General features: G+C 34.6%; 1 protein-coding gene across 2 annotated transcripts; it reads right to left on the bottom strand.

Annotated features, from left to right (window-relative positions):
* Positions 1-1,816: 1,816 nt before the first annotated feature.
* cdc37l1 (cell division cycle 37-like 1) lies at positions 1,817-26,739 on the bottom strand. 2 transcript variants are annotated; one of them, NM_001109826.2, is made up of 8 exons: positions 26,478-26,703; positions 19,149-19,409; positions 18,758-18,854; positions 18,551-18,666; positions 14,894-15,016; positions 12,123-12,296; positions 11,394-11,465; positions 1,817-2,202 (listed from the first exon to the last, which is right to left on the bottom strand). In NM_001109826.2, exons 1-8 carry the CDS (start codon positions 26,553-26,555, stop codon positions 2,089-2,091), a joined length of 1,035 nt encoding a protein of 344 aa, NP_001103296.2. In that variant the 5' UTR covers positions 26,556-26,703; the 3' UTR covers positions 1,817-2,088. The 2 variants fall into 2 exon arrangements, 1 of the variants encoding a protein (NP_001103296.2); XR_012385965.1 differs by lacking the exons at positions 1,817-2,202; positions 11,394-11,465; positions 12,123-12,296 and adding an exon at positions 13,525-13,624 and having other exon boundaries at positions 13,737-15,016; positions 26,478-26,739.

The raw sequence follows: 26,739 nt of genomic DNA, 5'->3' as shown, positions 1-26,739 counted from the left end.
ACCACAAACATGTCAGTACTTTCTCAATCACATCTTGCACGTTTGTGCTCTTACAACACCTTCACACTGTACATATATTAACTTATTAAGCTTGTTAAGTTTTACAACCGATGCCTTTTGTTCTTTTTCTTAAGTGGACGTGCTGAGAAAAGCACGTAGCGTTCAGATGATCCCGCTTTCCTTTTACAGTCGGTTAGCAGAGTTTTGTCAGTCAAAACAGCCCCTCACCATAAAACAACAGACTCAGACAACTAGACAAAACAATAATAAAGTGCTGAGATATTTTAATCAGTCGCTGCAAAATGAAAGATTTCAAGCAATTGGCAATACTGTGAGACTGACTTATTAGATTTGATCTTTTTTTTTTTTTTGTAAAGACTTGCACAATGTCATCACATCCATTGTTAAACGTTACACAAATCCTGGGTTTGCTGTAAATGTTCTGTGGGCAGGACAAGCAAGGCAAACTGTACAATTTCGGTATAATTACTGCAATGAAAAGACATCACACACTTTTCTTTAATGATGAGACAAAAATGGCAACTTTTAAATGTTTCATTATGGGCATAGACAATGTAAACAGCCATTATTTTCCTTAGCATACTCTTATTTCAAGATTTTAAACCACATAATGAAAGGTAATTGGGACTAAAAGTCTTCAGGTTAATAATTTCCTCATCCACATGCTGTTGTAAAGCTGTGTAAAGCACAAAATAGGTACTTTTTTTTACCATATAATGAAAGTCAATGGGGTCCAAAAAGTGTGAGCTCAAGTGTTCGTTTACCCAAACGTGTACATTCTGACATTATTTACGTCCCCATTCGTTGTTCTAAACCTGTATCACTTTATTTTCTTTGAAAATTGCAAATGGAACAGACAATTTAATCTTTTTTTTATTTTAAAATTGAATGAAACTCAATGGGGCCCAAAAGATGTTGTTTTTGGTCCCTATTGAATGAGAGGATAGTTCAACCAAACATGATAATTCTGACATTATTCCCACATTGTTGTGTTGTTCTAACATTGTATTACTTTATTTTCTTTGAACATTGCTAAATAAATTGACTATTAAATATTTTTTTGATAATTTAACAAAATTCAATGAGGTCCAAAATATGTCGTTTTCATACTCCATTCACTAGGCAAGGGATAAGTTATTCAAACATGATAGTTCTGACATTATTCCCACATTCTTGTGTTGTTCTAAATCCGTATGGAAAGAGCAAAATAGATATTACATATATCCTCCTGTTGTTCTAAACATGTTTGACTTCATTTAATCAGCAGAAAGATTAAAATAGATATTTAAAAGGATAGTTCCTGGTGTTGGTTTTATATTGAAAGTCAATGGGGTTCAAAAAAAAAAGTGTTCTTTTTTTTTTTAAATAATGACAGAATATACTTTTCATTTGTAATTTTTCTTAACTATTCAGCATTTGTCACTTATGACTTTAAACATAACAACCTATTCCGAAGAAGTGAATGCACATCACTTTAAATTGTTTGATTTTCATGGCAAATGCTATTTCCATTCTCATTGCAAACCGAGTTTGTACTAGTAGCAAACAGATAGCAAAGTGGGTGGTCCTGCCTTGCCTTTGTGTGGTTTCTCTATCAGCAGGAAAGCCTGTTATCTGCTGCGTCCATACACAGATGACACATGAAACAATTCCCAGATAGCAGCTAAAGTTGAATGTTCGGTGGACCTAGAATATTACAATCCAGAAGTGTAGATACGAAACATTCAAACCAAAAAGAAACGTCCTCTTAAATGTCACTGGTTAAAACCTACTTGAAAAAAACAAAACAATAAGGTCTACTCGTACCACTTTCCTAGTTTTCTTTCGAACTGCATAAAACCAATCAGCAACCGAACCAAAATGTAACAAAATATGCACAAAAATATAAGTACAGTTTCCTTAAAATACTTTCTCTTTTAAACAAATATAAAGTGCAGCACACGATCAGGCACGGATACCAAACACAAGTCTTTGAGCACAGCCCTTGTTCTTCTTGTCCCTTGACTCAAAGCCTCTTTCCTATTAAAGTTAGATGATGGATTGAAAGTCTTGAGTGTTTTTTCACTGTTAGGTTTCCATCATTTTCCATTCGTCCACTTCTGAACTCTCGTCTTTGGATGTTCGTGGTATATTTGTCCAAAGTCCTGCCTCCAAGCAACGCTTCACATGATATTCTGCCACCTTTGGGGGATGAGAAAAATGTTAATACATAACAGCCAAAGAGGCTTGTGGCACAGAGATCAGTATGAGGATCAAAATACTGTTTCAACCATAAATTTGAGAACACTTTTTTTTAATCATTTACTGTATGTAATCCAAACCTGAATGAAACTGTTTAATGCGTTGAACATAAGACACTTTAAAGAATGTCATAGCTGCTCTTTTACATTGAATGAAAGTGACAGTGACCAAAACCTAGTTTAGAATTCTCATAAAAAAACTGCTAAAATATTTCCTTAACTGTTTTTCCTTCAGCAAAACTATATATATATATATATATATATATATATATATATATATATATATATATATATATATATATATATATATATATATATTAGGGGTGTAACGATACACAAAAGGCACGATTCGGTTCGGTTCACGGTTTTGGAGCCACGGTTCGGTTCGGTACGGTTCGGTTTCTGTTTGCTGTGGGGTTAGGGTTGATGTCATGTTAACAGCATTGCTAAGGGACAATTCACTTAATAACAAGAACATCTTAACTTTTTCTTTATTAACTTTGTCATCACATTTTTAGTACAGTCAGGATACCCGAGTAAACAATTCGAATTAAATAAATACCTCCAATATAGACTAGTCAGAAAAAAAAACTATTCTCTTTAGTGCAGCCATCTTAACTAAGTAAACTAAAATTAAATAAATAACTGCAGTGTAAACTAGTGAAAGATCTTCTTCAAAAACACCATAATATCCACATTCTCCGATGAGAGGCTTGATCTCTGTGCTGACACAGACGCTCATTTTTAATTATATGGTTTCATTTAGATAGATAGGTTTCCGTTTAAATTAATGAAAAATGTACATATACTGTGTTTGTAAAGTGTTTTTTCATGACATATTCACCAGTAAAATACATTGCGGTTGTGTTTGAAACTAATGTTAGGGTTGTAGCCGGCTGTATGTTTGCCTCCCGATCTCTCACTCTCTCTCTCCCGCTCCCTCTATGCCGGTCATTTATGTACTGTAGGTCCGCCTTCACGACAGCTGATGCCTGTCATTTCTGTAGGTCCGCCTTTTTGACAGCTGATTGGTCAGGAGACCGATCTATCATCATTTGGCGACACAGCGCGGGAAGGTGAAAAGCATGTCAGCAAGAGCGGGAGAGAGAGCGCTTTTTCCTTTGATCTCGTTTTTCGTGTATTTTTCTGACATGATTATGATTTTCGTATGATTTTTGTTTAACTTTCGTTTGGGTAAAATTATTTTGCATTACTTTTGCCCACTTTAAGAAATTTTGTGAGGTTTGTACATTTTTATATCAATTGATTTGTATATTAATTTTTAGCTCCGCTCCTTCCCGACAATATAGCTGCCTCTCCTCAAGTTCAGTCTTAGTGTAAGGTGGATAGGGAAAATGTCATACGATTTCCATTTTGCAAACACGTAGAAAATGTATTGTTAAAGACATCAGGTAAGAGGTGAAGGTCATCTTTGTTTATTTTATTCAGTATATGGAAGAATGCGGCGCACGGCGCTGAAGACCTTTTTTTTTCTTTTCATCAGTTTTAGCGAGGTAAGAGGGGTTATTCATGAGTTAGAATTGTTTTATTAAATTTATTTCTTTTGTTTGTCTTCACTATCACCCCCTTGCTCGAGTTTAACTAATTTTTGTTTGATACTTTTGTTTGAATTTGTTACTTCATTATATTATTTTTATTAGTGTAAATGTTTCTCTTTTTTTGTATATTTGGGCATTATTCTGGTTTTACTTTTGTACAATAAATCACTTTTGTTGGCAGTTCTGTTGCTTACACCCTCACATTATGAAATTACCCCACTTTTTAAATGTTATTCCTTCCAAGTAAGTTTCGTGAAACAGTTAAGACAGACAGGCGTGCGCTTTGTCTACAACACGAATTCTATTCCTGTACCCAACTGGAAAACCAAAATGTTTCCACACAGATGACTTAAATGTGTCTGGGGGATCTGCGATCTCAGTACTATGTGAAGCAGCCATCCTGCGTCCAGTAGTAACGAGTGTGATGCTTACTCAAGTCACATGACATAACATGCACTAAAATACTAACTTTAGAATATAATATTTAGAACAAATTCTCATCATTACAAAAACAATTTAATCAAATATTATAATAAAGATGTGTTTAAATTGGTTCAATTAGTTAGAGACAAGTGACGTCAACCTCAACAATGGGCCGCAGGGGGCGTGAGAGTACCGCGGTACGCCACGAGAGTTTCGCAATACGTATCGTGGATGGTGTATCGCGATATTTCGGTTCGGTTTTAATATCGTTACACCCCTAATATATATATATATATATATATATATATATATATATATATATATATATATATATATATTTTTTTTTTTTTTTTTTGCTTTTGAAAAGAGTCTCTTCTATTCACTTGTGGTGTATTTACACTTGTTTCAAGGAGGAAACAAACAACAGAAAAAAAGAATGATCTATTTGCTTACACAGCAATTACATACTGGTATCTAAAAATGCCAATATTGAAAAAGGGATTCAAATTTTAGGTTTTTTAAATCTATACTTGTTCTGCCTCAGTGTAAACTACTAAAGAAAATATTGGTGTAAACAATGTGTTTAGCACAAGTCCCGTGAAATGCTTTGAAATGAAACACAAAGTGAGGGTGGGACATAGTGTAGCTCCTCCCCTTTGTAAAGCGTCTTGAAAGGACGTGAGCGAGGCATGTCACGATTTGATGAGAAACTGAAGTATGGGGTGATGTGAATAAAACCGTTGATCCAGTAAGGGGGAAGTGACAAACTACAAGCTTTTATGTTTATATTGGTTTTACTTCTTATAATCAACAATGTTGGACTATGGCAACCTGTGAGTGCATATACATTGAGCTTCTTTACAAAGTAACATCGCCATTAGGGATGTGTACTGAATCTCTGTACTTTATAGGTGCTACATTATAAAAGACAGAAGTATCGATGAGCTCTGATGTTAACAGTTCTGCTATCGGTACTGGAGAATTATTGCTGAATAAACATTACTTACAGTAGCATACTTTACCCAAACAAACTTTTCTAATTTGTGATATTTAATTATCGTCTGCACAGTTGGCAATCTCACATGAGAAATGCTCATGTTTCCAGCGAGTGTGTCAAGTACAAAAGCCTTCACAGTTTCTTGGATGTGTGTGCGCACTCAGCGAAGGTTCGCGCTAAGCACACACACGTAGCTCGCGACACAGCTTCGCAGCTCGCGCTCACACAGCTTGTAAGCTTGCGAAGTGAACTAAACGAGTTGTATTTCTCGAGTGGACAGCGACAATACCCATTGCAACAAACGTAACAAGTTGTTTTCTTATATAAGCGAAAACGCAAGCAGTCTGTCTAAGTGAATATATCTTTCTAAAGTGCATTAACTGCAATGAAAAGTGTTTAACTGCCTAGATACTAATGATAACGTTACATTATCCACATTGTTATGTCAGCAGTCAATCACCTAAATTAGTATAATAATAATAATAATAATAATAGTTAAATAAACACACACATTCGGTTATAATGAAAACAGTATTTTTTTCTGCAGTAGCCTAAATAAATCTTAAACATTAGAAATGCTTTCACGTCAGCTGTATTTACAATATAGCCTATGAATAGTCTATTAATAAACTATGCTTAAGAAATTCTAAAAAACACAGCTTGTTTTTACATTGCAAATTGCCCCAAAACTGTAGTAAAAACACAATTACCTCCCAAAACACTGTTAACTCATTTATCTGAATGCGTTAATGAAAAGACATAAACATTATCTCATTTAACTGCATTTAGCAACTCAAAAGAGGATATTTTCAACTGCAGGGAGCACAATAAACCAAGAAAGAGCCTGACTCCTGCCAGAAAAGGCAAACATGTTGATTTTTCTCCAGATGAATGGTCATTTTCCTTCAAACCATTGTACATTCTTTTACAGGAAAAAAAAAATTATTTTACAATTATGTTTAATTTTATTTTACATTAAAAATCTAATAATAAAGTTGATAATTCTGTTAAATTAGTTTATTTTTACTTCTTATTAAAAAAAAAAACGACAAAAAAAAACCAATAAAAAAAATGGTAAAGTACCGAACTGATAAGTGGTATCGATAAAAGTAGTAATCCCATTAAAACCTTAATGATACTATCCCTAATCGCCACCTACTGGACAGACCTGCATAACACAATGTTTTTAGTTTTTGTATATCTCTGAGAACTAGGATTATTTTGCCACTTTTACTTTATTGGGCCAAAATGGACGGTTCGGGTACAGTTCTAGTTGTATTCTCACTAGAGCCTGACAGAGTGCTGCACGATTACAAACTGCTCTTAGCCTAACATCCATTATTGGGAAGCAAATTCAATTAGTATTAAATAATAAATAATTGGGTGTGGTGTTGGACAATAGACTTAAGTGGGAAGTATAGACTGACTGTACAAGTAAAAAAGCTTCAACAGAGAATGTACCTTTAAAGAAACTTTTAAATGTCTTTTAATGTTGATCATGTTTTAAAGTGCTTTTATTGAAAGTATTGCAACATTGGTATGGAAATGGAAATATTGGTATGGAAATGCATCTGAGGCCAAGTGAGGGTCAGGGGGGAAGGTGGTAACAAGTAAGTTGTTGGGAATAAAATGAAAAAGAGCATTGATAGTGTATACAAAGAAAGAGTATAGCATAATTGTCAATCATGAGATGCATCCTATATCCAACACCTTCAAATTGTTAGCATCAGGTCTTTGATATTGTTCACAGATATGTAAGAAATAGGACACAAGTATACCTCAAGCAATTACGTTTTTAAAATGCCTCCTCTCTCAGTAGCAGTTGATGGCCAGTAGACTAGATTTTTATTTAGAGTAGGGGTACCATGCTACTTTAAGTTTTTAAATGATTTATTTATTTGTATAAATGCCAAATGTGAAATGTCAGAAGTCTTTGTGAGTGTATGCTGCAAATGAAATTTCCCTAAGGGGATAAGTTAACTAACTAACTAGACCAGTATTGTAGGCATGGTTAGACAACTGTGCTGAATCGTGCTCGTAAAGTCACCACACTGTTGCATCAGTTCATCATGGTCCATTTTGCGGTGTACACTACACTTGTATTACAAAAGGCAAGGACTGGCGCATTTGTATGGTCATATTTATTTGACATGAAATCTACAAATATTTGAATTCTTTTAATGCAAACTTGCTGTATTTAGGTTTTCATGTCTTTCGAGAAAATGTAAAACAAACAGCTGTATGGCACTACTATTGTTGTGTTTTTCTTGTAATTTTAAAAATAAGCATTTACTTTGATTATATAAAGAGCAGTGTGAACCACAGAAAAAAAACTTTTGTTATAGGTCTGGAACAAAATGAGCGCGAGTATATGATATGATTTGAATATATGAATGAACTTGAACTCTCTTTAATCTCAGCGGTACAATCTGCAGGACAGAGGAGGGATTTAAGGTCAGCATGAATGCAGCGCTCATCAGATTAAAGACGTTATGCAATTCTTCCTGTGCCCTTTGGCTCTCATTGACTGTGTGTGTGTGTTTGTGTGTGTGTGTGTGTCAGGTTCAGTGCATTTGATTTCTGTGGCGACAAGTGAAAGTGCTAGAGGAAGTTAACTCACTCTTTCCCATTCCATAAACATAAAGAATGATCTTAACCTCGAGCTGACCCTGAAGCCACAGTGTTTGACTATGCTGCACATTTGATAAAGCTAGAACCAGACTTACTGACAGCTTGTGCCAGTATTTTGAAATCTCCAATTTGGATGGTAGAAAAATCTGCTGTCAACATTTACAAAAGAGACATGAGAAAAATGAGCATGGATACTGTAGGTTATTTTGCTAGTGACATTACTGCATTTGCAGTTTAATGGAGTTTGCCTTTGAGATGAAAAATATACAGGTGAAGAGTTTATAAATGGACCATGCAATATGATTTACTGAGCTTTGCAGTAGTCGGTACTCCGTTATTAATCATTCAAATGACCAAAATGGCATTTCATAACCTATTTATTTTCTGACATAATGTGATGGTTGCTGTAGGAGCAAAATAATTGGTAAGCAACAAATATCGATGCCATGACACATAACTTGAATCAAAATTGGTAATGACTACATTGAGAATCTTGTTATTAGCGCTGGTGGCCATTAAGTGAACTGCAGCCAACAAAATTTACATTCATGCGCATGTAGCAAAGAAAAGAGAGTCAGACGCCTTTATGGCATGGTTCAGCCTTGTGTCCCTACTACTCCATCTTCGACTAGCAAAAACTGAAAATGCAGAAGACCCTGTTGTTTTAAAATCAAAACAAAAATTGCTCAGGAATAGCTTAAATAATGTGCCGGTGCTCTTTGTGTAATGATTCATCAGAATAAACAGCAAAAATCAATCCAAGGCACTCGAAAAATGTGGAACAAATATTAAAATGCTTTTATTTGCATGGCTATTCCTTAAAAAGCACCCACACGTTTCTGCAAACAACTGCCTTCATCAGTGTCACATGATCATCACTTGTACATTAAATGTTCAAGTAGCTAAACTCGCTTATTAAGAGGCGGGAACTGGCAGATGCGCAACAACATTAATCTAAAGGTAAACACAAAACTTAAGTTTCCATCTGGAGCTCCATCTGGGACTCGACACTTTTAAACAATTGGTCCAATAGGCTCGTGGCTCTCGTCACCACTACCAAGCCGTCCAATCACAAAACTTGCACTAATCAATATTGTTCTAGCGTCGTCTAAATGCGATTTATTCCTTGATTAGATGTAAAAAGTTGGAAATACTGTTTGGGTAAGGTTTATATGTAAATATATGTAGTGTAATTCCAAGAAAAGAAACAGCAACAGAAAGGGTTATTTCAGGCAAAAATTAAGATTCTGTTATTAATTACTCTCCTTCATGTCGATCAAACTCCAGAGACTGCGTTCATCGATCTCATGAACGTGCGCAATATATTGACACTAAGAAGAAACCATTGAATAAAGTCACTTTTGTTTTATGTGTGCACAAAAGCATCCACTTGGAATTGTTAAAAAAAAAACTGCAGCACAAAGGTATTCAGATAAAGCGCCTGTAAACACAAACTTGCAAAAATGTATCCAGCCTCTGAGTACTTTTGACTGGTCCACTTCTGTGGAACTCACAGTGATGAGCAGCTCTGGAAAAGTTGAAGTTCTTTTAACTTGATACAGCATCTAAAAAGTTTGCAGCGCTTCAAAAAAGGTGAGCATAATGGTCTCAAACATTCATCAGGGCTCGAAATTGCGACCATTTTGGTCGCATATGCGCCCGAAAATTAATCTATGCGACCTCATAATATATTTGGGCGCATTAGTGCGACTGCAGATAATGGTTGTAGTGCGACCCGTTTTGATTTTTTGTAAAAACGTGCTGAATCGCTCTTCCCTGCCGCTATATTGGTTCATATTAGCTGTCAATCACTCACGGTATTCTGCTGTCAGATGACAGGGAAGGAGCTTTTATGACCACGGGGAAATGCAAACGGCTGAAGAGTAAAAACTTAAAGCACACAGGTTTGCAAACCCCACCTAAAGTTGAGGTGCAGATGAGAGCGATCATGACACGTCACGTGGTGAATAATGATCCGCCAGCTGAGATCAATCGAGTACGCGCTTCTTGGAGAAGGCGCCCGAATCTCGATGCGTCGCATTCACTGCGTGTTCAGCGCAAATGTCCGCTAAAAGTCAAATCTAATACTGTCCATATCATCGCCAAAGAAGCTCGCCTCTACTAAGTTTACACTGAATCTGCGGCTCATAACAAAGAGCGGTATTGCGCCGGTGGTCACCGCAAGAATCTTGCGCTGCCTGCTCATAAATTGGGTCGGCTGACTCGCCAGCTTTTCCACTAACACCGAAAAATGAAGATCATCTCAGACTGAACCTTTAAATTGACACAAACTGAAACCAAAACTTTTAAAGAGTGATAGAAGTGAGACTTAACTTACTTTCTTTTGTCTATTCTTTTTTTAGGTGTATATTATTTTTATTTATTTACTGATGACTGCTTTGCAGCTTTCATCATTGAATTGAATGATTTATTATAATCTTTTGTTTGTTTTGTAGCAGAAATATTATTTATTAAATTGACATGCATATAAAAACAGCCGTACAAAATAAATATTTCTTACTGCAATGCTTCATTTTTGTTTGATGCAAACTATACAATTATTTTTCATAGAGTAACAGACTTTTTATAAGCAGATAACCTACAGTCATGCACATTCAAGGCAGCATCATAATGAGAAATGTAATTCATTGTTACTATTATTGTCATTTTTTATCATCACAAATATTCTATAGCCTAATTATTAGACATTCATTTTGGAATTATTGCACACAAATATCAATGTCTTCGCAGCATTAGTTAGATAGCTGTTTCTGGTTTTTGTCAGTCCTATTGATGTTGTTTTAAAATACAATAAATCCCTTAAAAAGCAATTTGCAGCGGTGCTCATTCATTTTTGGTGGGTGCTCCTAAATTTTTTCTGGTGCTCCTAAATTTATTTTGGTGCTCCTAAATATTTGAAGTTGGGAGCACCGGTGCTACCAAGTAAAAAGTTAATTTCGAGCCCTGTTCATCAAGCGTGCGTTTACATTGGAAAAATTGAAAGTTCTGTACGAATCGCCCCTGTCTTTCATGTAGAAATCAGCAGGGGTGAGCAAACTCGGTCCTGGAGGGCCGGTGTCCTGCACAGTTAAGCTCCAACTCTAATTAAACACACCTGCTTAAAGATTTCTAGTCATCATGAAGACATTAATTGGCATATTCAGGTGTGTTTGATTAGTGTTGGAGCAAACAAAATAAGTAAAAGCAAAAAAAGTAAAATAAAATGGTATAAATAATTATAAAATAATAATATCTTTATATTTGAATCTTTAATAAATAATCAAATTCCGCAATGTGACTATTGCAGATACAAACATTGAGATATTGATGCTTAAACAATATATTGTTTAGCCCCACTAAAGGCTTTTAAAAACAAACTTGGAGGTCGGGGAAGGTCTCTTTTTAAAAGTTCACTTATTCGCCGTTTAACACATTGGCTATAAAAAAAAAAGCTAGTGATACATGAGAATTCTTACATAAATGAATGTGAATGCTGGATGATCTGCTTTACATCTGCGTTACCTGTGGGTTCATGCTGCTCAGCACATTCTGAAGAATCTGCATGTCTTGCATCTGGATGCACGTTTTCAGCTCCTGTAAATGCAACATTTTAATTGCTTTGTTAAAAAAACAGAAGTTTTTAAACAGAAGTCACACATAGACATCCGGGGTAAACATTAGTTCAAGGTGCTCATGAACATGACCATTGTTGACTACAAAGGGGTCAGAGATATCATCAGAAATGTTTTAATTTGTAATCTGAAGATGAACAAAGGTCTTAGAGGATTGTAATTAAAAACATAATATTCATTTTTGGTTAAACTATCCATTTTAGTCACACACAACATACCTCACACCACTGGAAATTCTGATTAGATAATCCTTAGAATGCCAAAATAATCTAGACATTATCTACGTTTGTCAGAGATGATTTTTACCTAAAATTAATGATGTATCAATCTATGGAGGCTATGTAGTGTTAAATGTACTTGTAGAAGTTTATAAGTGGACACAAGCCATTTTTCCATCTTTGTGATCAAATTTTAGAAGCAAAGCAATGAAAAATGTTTTAAACTGTTGCACCAGTCCATAATCCACTATTCAAATGGCATGTTCCGATCAGGGGCATAAACCAGTACAGAAAATAGCCCTTTACTTGATTTTTTTTAATGTAAAAATCTTGATAAAACAAAAAGTTTACCTCAGAGAATAATACGAAATATAAATAGAGACGGTTAGTATCCTTCCTACCTGTGGCAAAGACTCAAACACCTCCTTGGGGTCGAGACAACAGGCTGGCGGTGTATTTTGGTGAACTGTATCCTTTGGCGTTTCTCCTGTTGATTTCATAGTGTACTCTTTAACTCTGTCCTTAAAGGCTTGGAGTTCTGTGTGAAACACGTCCAAATAGCCCTCCTGTCCGGCCTAAAATAAGAGCAAAGCACGATTAGAAACCACTCGGGGCAAATATGAACACCATATTTCTCCATATTGCTCTGTATGCCGGCCTTTGGGTGTCTGTTGTCTGTTATGTCATCATTATTCACGTCTCACTCTAGTGGTCACTGACATTATTGCATAACTCCCACTGACTCAGATTCACTAGAATACACCGTTTGGGATGTTTTTGAATTGCATTATAAGACATTGCTCTCTGCTCTGATTTTGATGTCAACGTGTAATGATGTGACTTATTGATATTTTTAGCCATTTGAAATGATATATCATTAATACATTTTAAAGTACAAAAAAGAAAACAATAATAAGCTGCTCTAGCATTTCATTTGGTATTTAAATCTAAGCGAAATAATGTTTTTATATAATACACCGCTTTAGACTTTCTAACAAATGATTCGATTTTAGATTTCACCAAACATAACAGAGAATAGATCAAGATCCTTAAATGCAATATAAACACGTAAATATTTAAAAACATAAAATGTGTAGAGCTGACATATTGAAATAATTATCATTTAATATTACTGAAAAAAGTTTATGTTTAGCAAGTCTACATTTCTGTAAATAAATAGTTCTTATGTGAAAAAAATATTATAATTGCAACAATTATTTGAATAAATGTATTAAGTTATAACTTGATAGTAAGGAAAACCACCAAAATATTTCAGTCACATTATCCTCCAGAAACTGTTTTAATATGCGGATTTTCTGTTCAAAAAACACTTGTTATCAGTGTTGAAAATTGCTGTCCTGCTATATATTTTTGTGGAAAGGTATACACTACATTTCAAAGGTAACATTTATTGTTATTGTTACTTTTAAATAGCAGAAAAGTGAAATTATCTCACAAAAGTCTCCATATTTTTGTGAAACTGAATTCTTTGTGATATGAAATGATGAACAATGTTTAATGAACACGGAAAAAAAACAATTTGATTTGAATAATTTCTGAAGGATTATGTGGCAGCGCAAACTTCAAATCATAATTTTAGCTTTGAATCACAAACAAATAACTTTTTAAAATATATTTAAACATAAAAGTTATATTAAATTGCAGTAATGTGTGATAGCATCTTATATATATATATATATATATATATATATATATATATATATATATATATATATATATATATATATATATATATATATATATATTAAAAGAATTCACAGTTTCAGTTTCCTTTATTTTTTTCATTCAAAACATCTTAATAAAATTGTAAAGAAAGAAATTACGTTGCAACAGATCCAAGAAGAAAATAAAAAAACATCACTATACAAACACTAAAAAAATCCTAACATATCAAATAAGCTTTTAAAATTTCATAAATATATGAAAATATAGTTATATAAATAAAATATAACCCAATTAAAAAAAATCTCAAGAAAATAACAATACTTAAATACCTATTTCACCATTTGTGATAATAGTTGTAATATTAACAATTTATGCTAGTTTAACTATTTATTGATTTATTATTTCAGACCAACTATCAATAGTGTTTAAGAAATGGTATTATTATCACGAAACCATAGCGCCGATATTATGTAGTATCGCAATAAAATTGAGGTCAATAACAAAGATAAACTCTGGAATTTTCGTACTGTATATTGATCTAAGAGCAGAAATGTGCAACGATGAGAATCTAAGTGTGTTGATATTAGAGATGTACTGAATTTTATTATATAAAAATACAATAATAATATATGACTTTTAAAATATGTTATGACATTTAATGGACCCTCTTAATTTTTGTGGCTTCAGTCATTGTTGGGGTACTCTTTTAAATCTGGAAGCACTAACAACTTATATCGAAATAAATACAATTGAAGTCAGAATTGTAAGCGCCCCTTTGAATTTTAAACAGAGCAGTAAAATTTTCACAGTATGTCTGATAATATTTTTTTTCTAGAGAAAGTATTTTCTTTTATTTTGGCTAGAATAAAAGCAGTTAATTTTTTTCAAACTATTTTAAGGTCAAAATTATTAGCCACTTTAAGCTATATATTTTTTAGATTGTATGTCGATGGTTTGTTCTGTAGACTATAACTTGCCTAATTACCGTAACTTGCCTAGTTAACCTAATTAACCCAGTTAAGCCTTTAATTATCACTTTAAGCTGTATAGAAGTGTATTGAAAAAGATCTAGTAAAATATTATTTACTGTTATGATGGCAAAGACAAAATAAATCAGTTATTAGAAATGAGTTATTGAAACTATTATGTTTAGAAATGTGATGAAAAATCTCCTTTAAACAGAAAATGGGGAAAAAAATAAACAGGGGGGGGGGGGCTAATAATTCTGACTTCACCTGTTTATCGTTATCAGTCAGTGTGGAAAATAATTTTCGAGATTGCATTTTGCCATATTGCCCAGCCCTACGTTATACAATTCAATCATATAATAATTATTTAAAACTTTCAAGGAGTAATACACTTATGCATGGGCTAAATCCCTCATGTACAGTAAGAGATGCGTGTAATGTATTGTGAAAAGAAAAGGCCAGCAGAAACTGAAAGTGTTTTCTGCAGCACTGCAGTGGACTGCAGATGTGAATCTCACTTTGGCTTTCTGAAAGAAGTGACGGAAACAGCCTCGAGGGTCCTGCTGAGTGTTACGAGCCATTTCTAGAATAAACTGCATGACCACAGCCTGATGAGCAACCTGCTCCATTAAGGCCTCTTTCTGCAAAAGAAAGTAAAAAACAAAGCATCAGTAGCTAGTCAAGCAGGTATAAAGTTATTTACAGTAGTATAGTACATAGCTGGGTTATAAAATGATAACAATTATCATCAAAAATGTTGCCTTGACAAAATGAAACGGAGTATTCGATAAACATTGATACAATGTTTATGCTTCAAATGGGAACTAAGCAATGTTTGTTTGCACCACATGGACAGTTAATTGCGAGATTAGTTTTGTTTACATATGAATATTTCTTGCAATTGCAGCCTGCTCCACAGAACAATTCTTTGATTAAGTTAGTAGTATGACTGAGTCAGTTGACATCTTGTGACTGAGTCAGTTGTATAAGACTGAGGGGCTTTATTCTGCAAAAAACAACTGCCTAGATGTACTTTAACTTGCTTGTTACATGGCTTTCTGTCACTAAACAAGCAGACAAAAAACATTGATTCATATTGTAATAATGTATTCATACTTTTATTAACCGTAAAGCTGACAAATGTAGCCTACACTAACCTTTATTTTATTCAGTCACAAGATGGCGCCAAACAGTCAATGTGGTGACAGCTAAATGTATTAAAGGGCACCTATGGTGAAAAATCTACTTTTCAAGCTGTTTGGACAGACATATGCGTAGGTATAGTGTATGTACCGTAATATTGGGGTGATATATATATATTTTTTTCCAATTTATCAACATAAAAATGGTGGACCAACTGAAGCAGTTTTGAGACCGACCGCAACTTGACAGAAGTGCTTGACAGAACTGCCCACCAAATTGATTGACAGCTGCATATTAACATGTCTCTGTAGTAATGCTTATATCAACTAGACATGATGTGTGCAAAGCAACCGGCAATAAAGATCTGTTCAGTTTGCTATGATCATCGATCATCATCAAATGCGATCAAGAGCAAATTTTAAAAGTTTAAAGTGTTTTAGAACAGTGCATGTGTGTAATGAATTATAGCGATTTAACTCAAATACTCTTTAGTAAAGTTCTAAATGTAGCATTTCTCACAAACGTTACATGAGATCTGCTTCCTTCATGTCTGTCTGTTGTCTGAAGCAGCCGAGGGAGAAGATTAAAGGCTGGTTTATACTTCTGTGTCAAGTGATCGACGCATGCAACTCACGTAGCTGTGCATTTATACTTCTGCGCGCTGTTTCTGTTGGTCTGCAATAACACTTCCGAAAGTGCTTCCTAACATCATGCGCTACGCGTTGTCGCAAAGTCTAGTTTCATTTTTTGAGAGGTGCGCGTCAGCGATGCCAACGGCCACAGCGTAGGGCTATGCGTTAACGCCTAGGCTGCGCCGTAGCATACGCATGCGCTTGACGCAGAAGTTTAAATCAGCCTTTAGGCACGCTGACAGACACGTGGAAACAGTGGGCGTGAAAGACTAGCCTTAAAGGCACAGTTCACAAAAAAACGCTACCTGATGGTTAGAGCAATAAAATAGAAACTTCTGAAAGGTATAATATAAAAGATCTGATGTGTGTTGAACTGAAACTTTACAGAAACATTCTGGAGACACAATAGATTTATATTACATCTGGAAAAGGGGGTAACCTAGGTGCCCTTTAAATGTGTATAAATATATTCACTTTTGGTCAACATGATTTATACATCCCGGATGAGACTGTGTAATTGGTTTCAGTGGTTCTTATCTGGGAATAACATGCCTTGGAATGTCGTGACTGACCAATCAGAATTAAGGATTCCAGAAAGCCGTGTGATAATTAACATTAATGGAAACTTATTGTATACATAATTACATGCTGTATATTTTACCTATAATTATAACCTAAAATATATCAGGTTATATTAGGACAATCCATCGTTGCTATTTTAAGGACAAAAAAAATCACTTTGCACTGCAGCACACGGTCTAACAGGGTTGTGCTTATTATTTTAATGAGTTATAGGCATGTTTTGAGAATAAACCAATAGGGGGCCATCTCCCATTCCCTTCAAGATTCATTTGCATCACGCCATAACGCATTTGCTATTTACATGGTGGACTTTGTAAGTGGAAAAACTGAACAGTGACCATCTGCAGCACGAGAATGAAAAAATGAGCCTTCTCATTCTTTACTTTCACTTTCAATCTCTTTCGTGGATAAAGAAACGTGTTGTACGCAAAGACATCCATTAGCCTACATAATTAATTTCATCTGTTGAGCGCAAAGATTTGTTTTAAAACTATTTCTAAATCCAGTTTTAATTTCCAGCAAATGAATAAATGAACAATAATAACGAAATGTGGTCAAACAACTGAGTTCTATCCAACACATGTTGTGCCTCATATGGTCCAAAACCTGACAGGTGGACAAATCCAAGCTTGTTTTTAATAAAACACATATAAATATGCATATAATAAATAATACTACCAATAATAATAACATTATGCAAAAGCAAATTGTCAAGAGTAAACTGAAAAAGCCTCCCGAGATGAAGGCATTAAAGCAGTGGTTTTTATTTTTATGTAGAAAGTAATACATTTTAGTAATATTTTATTCCTTTAATTCTTTTTCATTTGTAAAGATATTTGTGTATTGCTGTACATCCTGTGTGTATTAAGCAATGTGTAAGCGAGGCGCACAACTAACGTGCTCTGCACTAGACTTTAGACTTATTTTGAGCATTTGCCATTTAAACAACGTGGCAGAAAATGGGAAAATTATGATCTGATAATAGCAACACGTCATAGAAACATGTCTTACGCCTTATTGTGCCGGATGTATGACAGGGCTCTGAATGTTTAAACACAATTTTTATAGTTGCTGTTTTATAAACCATACATTTACATCTGCATAAATTGACATTGCATTCTCGAAGTCGGGAACAAAAACCTGTTTTATGTTTGATATCACTTGTCAGAACATCCTGGAACACATATTTTTTCTGTTAAAGAGATTTTAAAGAAAGGTTAATTCAAAAATAAACAATTTCCTCACCATCTACTAGCACTCAAGTAGTTGTAAACATTTATGAATTTCTTTCTTCTGTTGAACACAAAACAAGATATTCTGAAGAATGTTTTGGGGGAAAAAAACAGCCATTGACAGGAACAAACAATACTATGGAAAACAGCCATTGATTTTTACCAACCTACTTCAATATATCTTCATTTGTGAAGAAAGAAGAAAGAAACTCAAACAGGTTTGGAAGAAGTGAAGGGTAAGTAAAGGATGACAGAAGTTTCCATTTTGAATGAACCGGCCCTTTAAATGAAAAGGGCAGAAAAACGCAATACAAAGTTAATAAAATGTACCTCAGACTTGTAAAATGTTAATCTAGTGTGTGTTTGTCATGTTCGACAGCGAAAGAGTAATTTAAATGAACAGTAAACCATTTGTTTTCATTGGTAAGGAGCAAAGTACATTTATTGTGATGATTATAGATACTGACTGCTTTGAACATTTTAAATGTAATAACTGCCTAAATCTCCAAGACCTAGATAATACAAACTTCAAAAAAGCTGAAATAATCAGAAGTGTGTGTATGTATTTTGAAGAGAAAGCAGTCACCTTCTCTGCCTGTAGCCGGAAGCACCACAGGATCAGGTAATTGGCTGTTTCTTCACAGATGAGGTGATGATATTCTGCTAGAAAGCGCTGACTGTCATCCCACCTTCCCAGCATACCTGTCCAATCAGAAGAGAGAGAGAGATGACAACCTGCTCTACGATGAACAATACTCATTAAAAAACATTTACCACAATTTAGATCGCGTACCAAAATGTTTCAGGAGCTCTTCATTGCGCTGGACGAAGTTTAAGCTTTTATCTGGATCAGATTCATTTGGCCAAGACTGTGTAATGTTTATGATACTCTAAAAGAAAAATAAAAGGATATCAGAAAATCAACACGCTAAGACTTAAGGCCTGTTTACACCTATAACAAATAAAAAGGTAGCTTTAAAAAAAAAAGTTCTAAATTTAAGAGCAAAAAACACAGTGAAACCTGACAAAACAGAAGAAAACTGAACAGGAGGACTAATAATTTTAACTTCAACTGTAGGTTTTTGTATGTTTTCCTTGTCTGCAGCCATAGTGGCCTGTACTAGCAATGCAGTAATTATGATGACATCATCAACTCTCTGGATGACTTTCTAGAGTTTAGCTACCTTGTCAAACACATCCCGGTTGGCTTCAGGACACAGCGTGCCCAGCATCCTCTCTTTGAGCCTCCACTGGTGTTCAGTGTGCGAGAGTTCAGTGGAGGAGGCCAGTGCTCGGGCTCTCTCCTGCTCCACAGACTCGGAGCTGTGGAGCTCCAGACCGCAGAGCTGATCCTGCGCTTCTGCCAGCTGCCACTCTGATGCGATGGAGGCCTTCACACAGTGCTGCTGCCGCTGACACAGAGACGCCATGCTCTCCGCACTTGCCTGTCACACAACACACACACACAGAGAGAGACTAAATCACAGTATCATATATGCTCAGAAAAATACTGCTTTGGTAAGGAATTTAGTCGTTAGAACTGTCTATTATCTGTTTTATGATGAAAGTAACTGAATGTAATTTGGATTACTTATTTAGGAATCAATTCTAGAGTGCTTTAGACCTAATTTGTCTATGTTATTTTGTCCTGGAATTTAGAAAGATGAAGCTCAAATGAATTTACATCACACTTACAGGCGTGTTCTGTACTGCAAATAGTCAATGCTAAACTGTATGGTCATAACACAATATAATTTTCAAATAATAATTCTGATAATATAATAAAAAGATTTTTAAAATGGGGGAAAATAATGATTAGGAAAAAAAACAATCTATGAATGATGAATCATTTATGGCCATTGCATGAATAATTTGGAGTAAAAGTAACGCAATAGTCTACAGAGAAAAAAAGTAATTGCAAATATAATGAAAAACATTTGAAAACAAAATATGATGCATTTACAAGAACCACACTTTGTAATCTGATTACATAATCTAGATTACATCATGTAATTGGTTAATCTAAAGCAATGTAGTTAGTTTAAAAACACATTTTAAATCAATATCAATCTAAATGTTTAACAGACGTCTAATAGACATTTAAACAGACGGCTTGGCTAAAACATGGCTAAATTTGGGCTGTCAGTAAAAATCAAACAGATATCTCGGAATAGCCTAAAACTAGACTAGTCAAACACATTGGACCAGGAGTGCCCAAACTTTTTCATACAAAGGGCCAATAACCAGACTTGATTGAGAAAGTGGGTCGAAGGTAAATATGCCAAACTTCATTAAAGTTACTATTAGTGAATTGCTAACTTTTTTAATATTTAAAAATGACTAGAAAACATTGTTTTTAAAATATCTAATGGAGTAAATATTTTTAAAATTTTATAATGAACTTACTGTTAAAAAGAAACACAATCCAATTTATAGGAGAATAGTTACACGAGTCAAGCTGCACCTGCTTTTTGCCTTGATTTGCCAACTTCTGCATTGTCCTCTATCTGTTGAGTGACAGTATTTATATTTTTTAAAACTGATTAATTTACAGAATTTAAATGAAATATTTATTTTTAGTTTGCTTTTTTGTAGAAAAAAAAATGCTACGTTAAATTACATACTCACATAGGATGAGGGTCAAATCAAAGGTTACCATGGGCCAACTTTGGCCTGCAGGCCCTACTTTTAACTTCTCTTAGACAGACTTTAGATATCTATTAGATTTTCACAGCTCAAATTTAGCCTTGTTTTAACAAATCCGTCTATGTTTAGACGTCTATTAGACGTATCAATTAGACTTCTTTTAAGAACAAACAATGCTTGTTTGGTAAAAGTATATTTTTTTTAAAGATTCTTTCAACAAACATTATATTTGCTTTTTACACTAACCATAAGAGTAAAAATATACTTCAAAGATACCCTATTATGGGTTTTGAAAATGACCTTCCATGCAGTGTGCAAAGTGAAGTGAAATATTCAGCTAAGGCTTAAATCTGAAAGTGCACCGTGTAAAACTATTGATTCATCTACTAAAGAGTCGACTCATAGTGGTTCGGATGAATCGCTGCGGTAACGAGTCTTTAGCCGTGTTGGTGACTCAGCGTTATGACAATACAGAGCTCAAGCCCTGCCCATTTGTTGCATGTGCAGACCCGGGAAAATTGCAATCCCCGGTCCGACCCACAAACACTGTAGTAAGAAAAAGAGGAAAACAAACACCGTAGCAGATCCCGGTTGAATCAAGTCCCATAGACGCTGTGCTCTGAAGTGTGAGGGAAAGTTAGTGCTAGTTTCCCTACCCAAAGAAGAGGCCGTGAAGAGACAGTGGTTGAAGTTTATTTTGCAAAAATACCTTAGCATTATAGCCCAGCCTTGTGCTCAATTTTCTGACAAGTGCTTCAGCAATCTACACGCTTACAACGTGGGATTCATCAGCCATTTGTTAAAGGAAGGATCAGTAAAGCGATATGGGACTTTGTGTACTGTGAAGTTCCTGTCAAGCTCTGACAGATCATGGATCAGTTTCTTCCTCCATTTCACAAGTGTAAGTAAGTGCGATTAAAATGGTTGCTTCCTTGTTTGCTCTAGCTTGCAAATTATGTATTTATTTGTGTTGTGTTACTTGTAACCACTTATACTTTACCTGGTTAACTCTTTATATTCTCATATCGCGTCTATAACCAAGTTGAAAACAAAACGCGGGTCGCTTTATTTATGGATGAAAATGCGTATGCGAGCTCGCGATTCTCTGCCGTTTGTTGTTGCTACGGCCACCGTCAGCTGTTCCAACACACATGCGATGGTAAATTTTCAAAATAGTTCAGGTTCTGCTACTGTAAATTAATACTAAATGTGTGTCACTTTTTATACTTAGAGCAACATGCTCTATAAGTATAACTGCTAGTTTGCTTGGATGCACTCCTGCATTGGGCTCACACATACACTATGCACTCTGACTTCTTCAATATTGTTGATAAGCCATGGTTGGCATTTCTCTCTGTCTCGCTCTGAACGCAGTCGACCGATCACAACAGACTGGGTCATCGGACCAATCAGCGTAAATTAGCATCGCCCTAAGGAGGGGTTTGGAAACATATGAATAGCTGAACGAATCGTATGGGAGTCGTTGGGATAATTAGGTAAAAATAAATGCATATTAGAAGACATTGAAAGTGTTTTTTGACCTTGCATGGATATCAGACTGTTGTTGGAAACCCCCAAAACCAAAATATGACCTTTTAATGCATAATAGGGGCTATTTAAATCATTGTAATATAAAGGTTATTTTACATTAACATAATATTTAACAATATTACAGTTTTTTACTTGAAATATATGCAACCTAAGAGCATTTAGAAACGGCAGGATTAACAATTCTTGGATTTAATAGAGTTTATATGAATAATTCCAAGAATAACTCTAATAAAAGGGCTGATTTTTATACTCTCACTTGCAAGTATGGTTGAAAACTGTTGCAAAAAACATTTAACCAGAAAACTAAATGGGAAAAAGCAACCAGGTTTATCAAATTTAGGGGTCCCCTGTTAAATTTACATAGTGGTATGTGGTATTTGCATCCATGCGTGTTATCAAATTGATGAAGACATTTTATTTGTTTTCTTATTTATTGCCACATAAGCAATTTAAGGCTATTTTACAGCAAGATCAATTTAGATGTAAAACAAATAAAAAGGTTACATCAAAAACATTAGACAATTTTTTTTGTCAGTTTGATATATGATAACATTTTGGTATAAGTATAAACATTTTGTTCAACATTTCAGGGGTCTGTTCTTCGTACGTGGATTACTCAGAGTAGCTGATCGTTTTGTTCTTCGAAGCTGATCCGAGAGTTGTTGTCATAGCAACAGTTCTGCTAGCTCAAACCTGATCTGAAGCAGGTTCAATTCATATAAACAGGATTAGATCGGCTCAGTTCAACAAAGATAATAGAGAAAGCATGTACCGAATTCTGATATTTTCTTACAGTAGTAGTTATATACAATTGGGAAAACAGTAAATATTTTTAACTGTATATATAAAGTTATTAATAAGATAAATAAAGTTATATATTAATAAAACTTATGCAATCTGCACCCCCGAAATGAAAGTACAAAGACTGCCACCTGGTGGTGCAAAGAGAAAACTTATTGATATGTACTTTTTAGATTGCTTTAGTACAATTTGTGTATAATAAAAATAATGCAGAATATGTGACTTTTAAAAAAAAGAAATAATACATTAATGCAGTCATAAACATGTTTTGACAGTTAATATGCCAGTGATTATGCTTCACAAAAGTTGCAGACACCTTTATCAAAAGTGATTTTGTAAACATCCAGTTATTCCATACAGCGATTAAAAAACCTATAATAAAGAAAATCTTTTCTAAATGTAGAACTAAATACATGATAAATACTCTTGACACATGAAAGTGCAAAGCCTGCAGCTCACAACAAATGTGGAAGGTTATTGCGTGTCATATTTAGCAAACCGTTTCCTGCTAATTTGATGTAATTTTGCTCACATGGATAATTTAATATTAATCAGATGATGTCATTACGCTGCTGTGCCGTCAGCCAATCGCTGCATTGCTTAGATTAGTCCATGTGAGCAAAATTACATCAAATTAGCAGTAACCGGTTTGTTAAATAAGACACGCAAGAACTTTCCACATTTGTTGTGAGCTGCAGGCTTTACACTTTCATTTGTCAAGACAAGAGTATTCATCATGCATTTCAATGCAAATCAATGTATTTAGTTCTACATTTAGAAAATATTTTCTTTATAATAGTATCCGTTTTTTAATCGGTGTAAAGAATAACTGGTTGTTTACAAAAGCAAGGTGTCTGCAACTAGTGAAGCATCAAATCACTGGCATATAAACTATCAAAACATGTTTATGACTGCATAAATGTATTATTGCTTTAAAAAAGTCACATATTGTGCATTTCTATTATACACAGTTTGTACTAAAGCGATCTAAAAAGTTCATATCAATAAGTTTTCTCTTTGCACCACCAGGTGGCAGTCTTTGTTCATTTCGAGGGTGCAGATTGCATACGTTTTATTAATATGTATAACTTTATTTATTTTATTAATGACTTTAACTTTATATATATAGTTAAAAAATATGTACCATTTTCCCAAGTGTATATAACTACTACTGTAAGAAAATATCAGAATTCGGAACATACTTTCTGTATTATCTTTGCTTGAACTGAGCCGATCTAATCCTGTTTATATGAATTGAACCTGCTTCCGATCAGGTTTGACCTAGCAGAACTGTTGCCATGACAACAACTCTTGGATCAGCTTTGAAGAACGAAACGATCCTGGATCATGTCAAATCGTCAATATCCAAATCCAGCTAACTGAGTAATCCACGTACGAAGAACTGACCCCTGTCCTTCACAACACACGCAGCGATCTCAGTTTATCCAGACATTCTAATCTGATTCGCGAACTTGTTTGAAGATCAGTTATCAAGATTAAAAGATCCAGGATCTGCCAAATTATCTTGGATCATTTAAGCGAGGTACGAAGAACGGACCCCAGGGGTCTGTTCTTCGTACCTCGCTTAAATGATCTAAGATTATTTGGCAGATCCCGGATCTTTTAATCTTGATAACTGATCTCTCGCTAATTTGGTTCTTCAAACGAGTTCGCGAATCAGATTAGTCTCAGCTAACTGAGTAATCCACGTACGAAGAACGGACCCCAGGTGTTTTTTTTCAGTTTGTTACTGTTTTTATACACATTTCTAAACATGCAGCGTGTTCGAGCTCTCTCAGTCACTGTAGTACACATTTAAGACTGCAATATGAAGATTGCGCATTTGCTGACTTTCTAAAAAAAAAAAAGCAAAAACAATTACTACACAGAAAAATGACACAATTACCACAATACAGATGTATATTCCAAGAATCTAATAATAACTGTCATTATCCTCAGCTGTCAGAACAAACCGGTCAGCAGGAGACAACGAACACAGTCTCATGATCTCAGATAAAAGATCCACATAATACCACTTAATGATGGCCAGATATACGAACACATCTACAGTACACGGTGTGTGAGCTTGACAAACAACAATGTGGCCACCATTAAATGCGATGCTGTCTTGCTGACCTTTGAGTCTTTCTCTTACTCATCCTGCAGTCAGGTATTACTGCAGCATCATCTTAACAGTACATTTGCACACTGATTCAAGTTTAAGGCAAGACACTATAGATTTTGGCTTTTCATTTTCTTTAATCTAATGGTAAAGAAAACATCCAAGCTTACGATATATATTTGCAGGTTAGCTTTTTATGCTCCTGCACTGATTCATACATTACCAGCAGTAATAAAATACTGTGGACTTCACAGTTTTATTTATTTATATATATATATATATATATATATATATATATATATATATATATATATATATATATATATATATATATATATTCTGGAATTATTTTACAGAGGGTTGTTAGTGCTATTAAACAATTAATAATGATTAATCACCACTAAAACAAAACTATATATTCACATAATATGTGCGTGTGTGTGCTATTTATTGTGCATATAAACAAATACACATGCATCTACATTCTAGAAATACACTGGATCGTTTAACCTAAAAAATGCTTTATTGTTTAACCCATTAAGTGAAATATAGACAAACACGACAGTTGGGTAAAAAAATAGTATTTTAAATTTAATTGAAAACCATCAACCTAATGATGGACTTGTCTTTATTTAACCTAATGGGTTAAGACAATCCAGCATTTTATTGTGTATTTGAGAAAATGTTTAAATAGATCAATATATTAAAAAATATCTAGAAAAATAATAATATGTTGGCTAATTTTTGTATTTATGTAGGTGTTTTTATTAATACACATGCATATACACAGTACAGCATATTTGAATACAAAGCGTTTCGTTTGACAGCACTAATGTTTACATAATTATTGTTCAATAATGTGCAAAGGTACAAAAATAGAGAAAAGTATGTTCATCTTCTGGCTGTTGCCATTATATTCTGAAAAATGTGGTAAAAAGAGATTCCCGAAATCCTTTATTGAGGTAAAGTTTGTTTTATATTCGCACATTCATTCAGTGACTGAATGTGTGAATATAAAACCAACCTTAATAAATCATCTCTAAAAATAGTTTTACAGAACCAAACAAGACTTTATTCACCTGATTTTATCCAATGTTCAGGTTTTTGAGCTAGAAATGCAACCAAACTGGACCATATTGAACACAATGATACCTCATTTGCTATTTAAAACTTTCTTAATCATTTCAGAAAATGTCCAAAGCAAAAACAAATGTTAGCCGTTCTTAATGCAGCAATCAGTTGTTAAATTGTGGAGCTCATTATTAGTTAATTCCCTTCACTTGAGCTGCAGTTTATTCCCGTAGACACACATTAAGTCCAGACTTCGTGTGGACTTAAAGCACAAACAGGAGGCATTAGAGTGTAAATAAAGCACTCGTGAACTTTCGGGTACCTCGTGTGGGTGTGTGCAGGGCATATTTTCCTTTCGGTCCTGTTCAGGCTGGCACATGCCGCCTCCAAACCACTCCATCCCGCTGCTGGAGTTCAGTACTGGAGCTCCGGGACCTGTTCTGCTGCGTTTATAGGCGTATAGCCGGGAAAACAGATACTAATCGGTAGCGTGTTAGCGAGCGAAGAGAGTTATTTTCAAGCTACAGCACCAGTGGCGGTGTCTCTCTGCAGCTTTTTTTTTTTAGCTCTCTATGACAACTTCC

This window comes from Danio rerio, chromosome 10, assembly GCF_049306965.1.
Source record: "Danio rerio strain Tuebingen ecotype United States chromosome 10, GRCz12tu, whole genome shotgun sequence".
Classification (NCBI taxonomy): Eukaryota; Metazoa; Chordata; class Actinopteri; order Cypriniformes; family Danionidae; genus Danio; species Danio rerio.
Note: the sequence above shows the minus strand (reverse complement) of the source record. Positions and strands in the feature narration are given on the sequence as shown.

What these genes read in the sequence shown, in the direction of transcription:
- cdc37l1 (NM_001109826.2), bottom strand. Translation starts at nt 26,555, where the DNA reads ATGGAGTGGTTTGGAGGCGGCATGTGCCAGCCTGAACAGGACCGAAAG. An exon ending in ACCGGGATGTGTTTGACAAG is followed by an intron (nt 18,855 to 19,148) that starts GTAGCTAAACTC and finishes TTTTTCTTTTAG; the next exon opens with AGTATCATAAACATTACACA. An exon ending in TCCGGCTACAGGCAGAGAAG is followed by an intron (nt 15,017 to 18,550) that starts GTGACTGCTTTC and finishes TTTCTTTTGCAG; the next exon opens with AAAGAGGCCTTAATGGAGCA.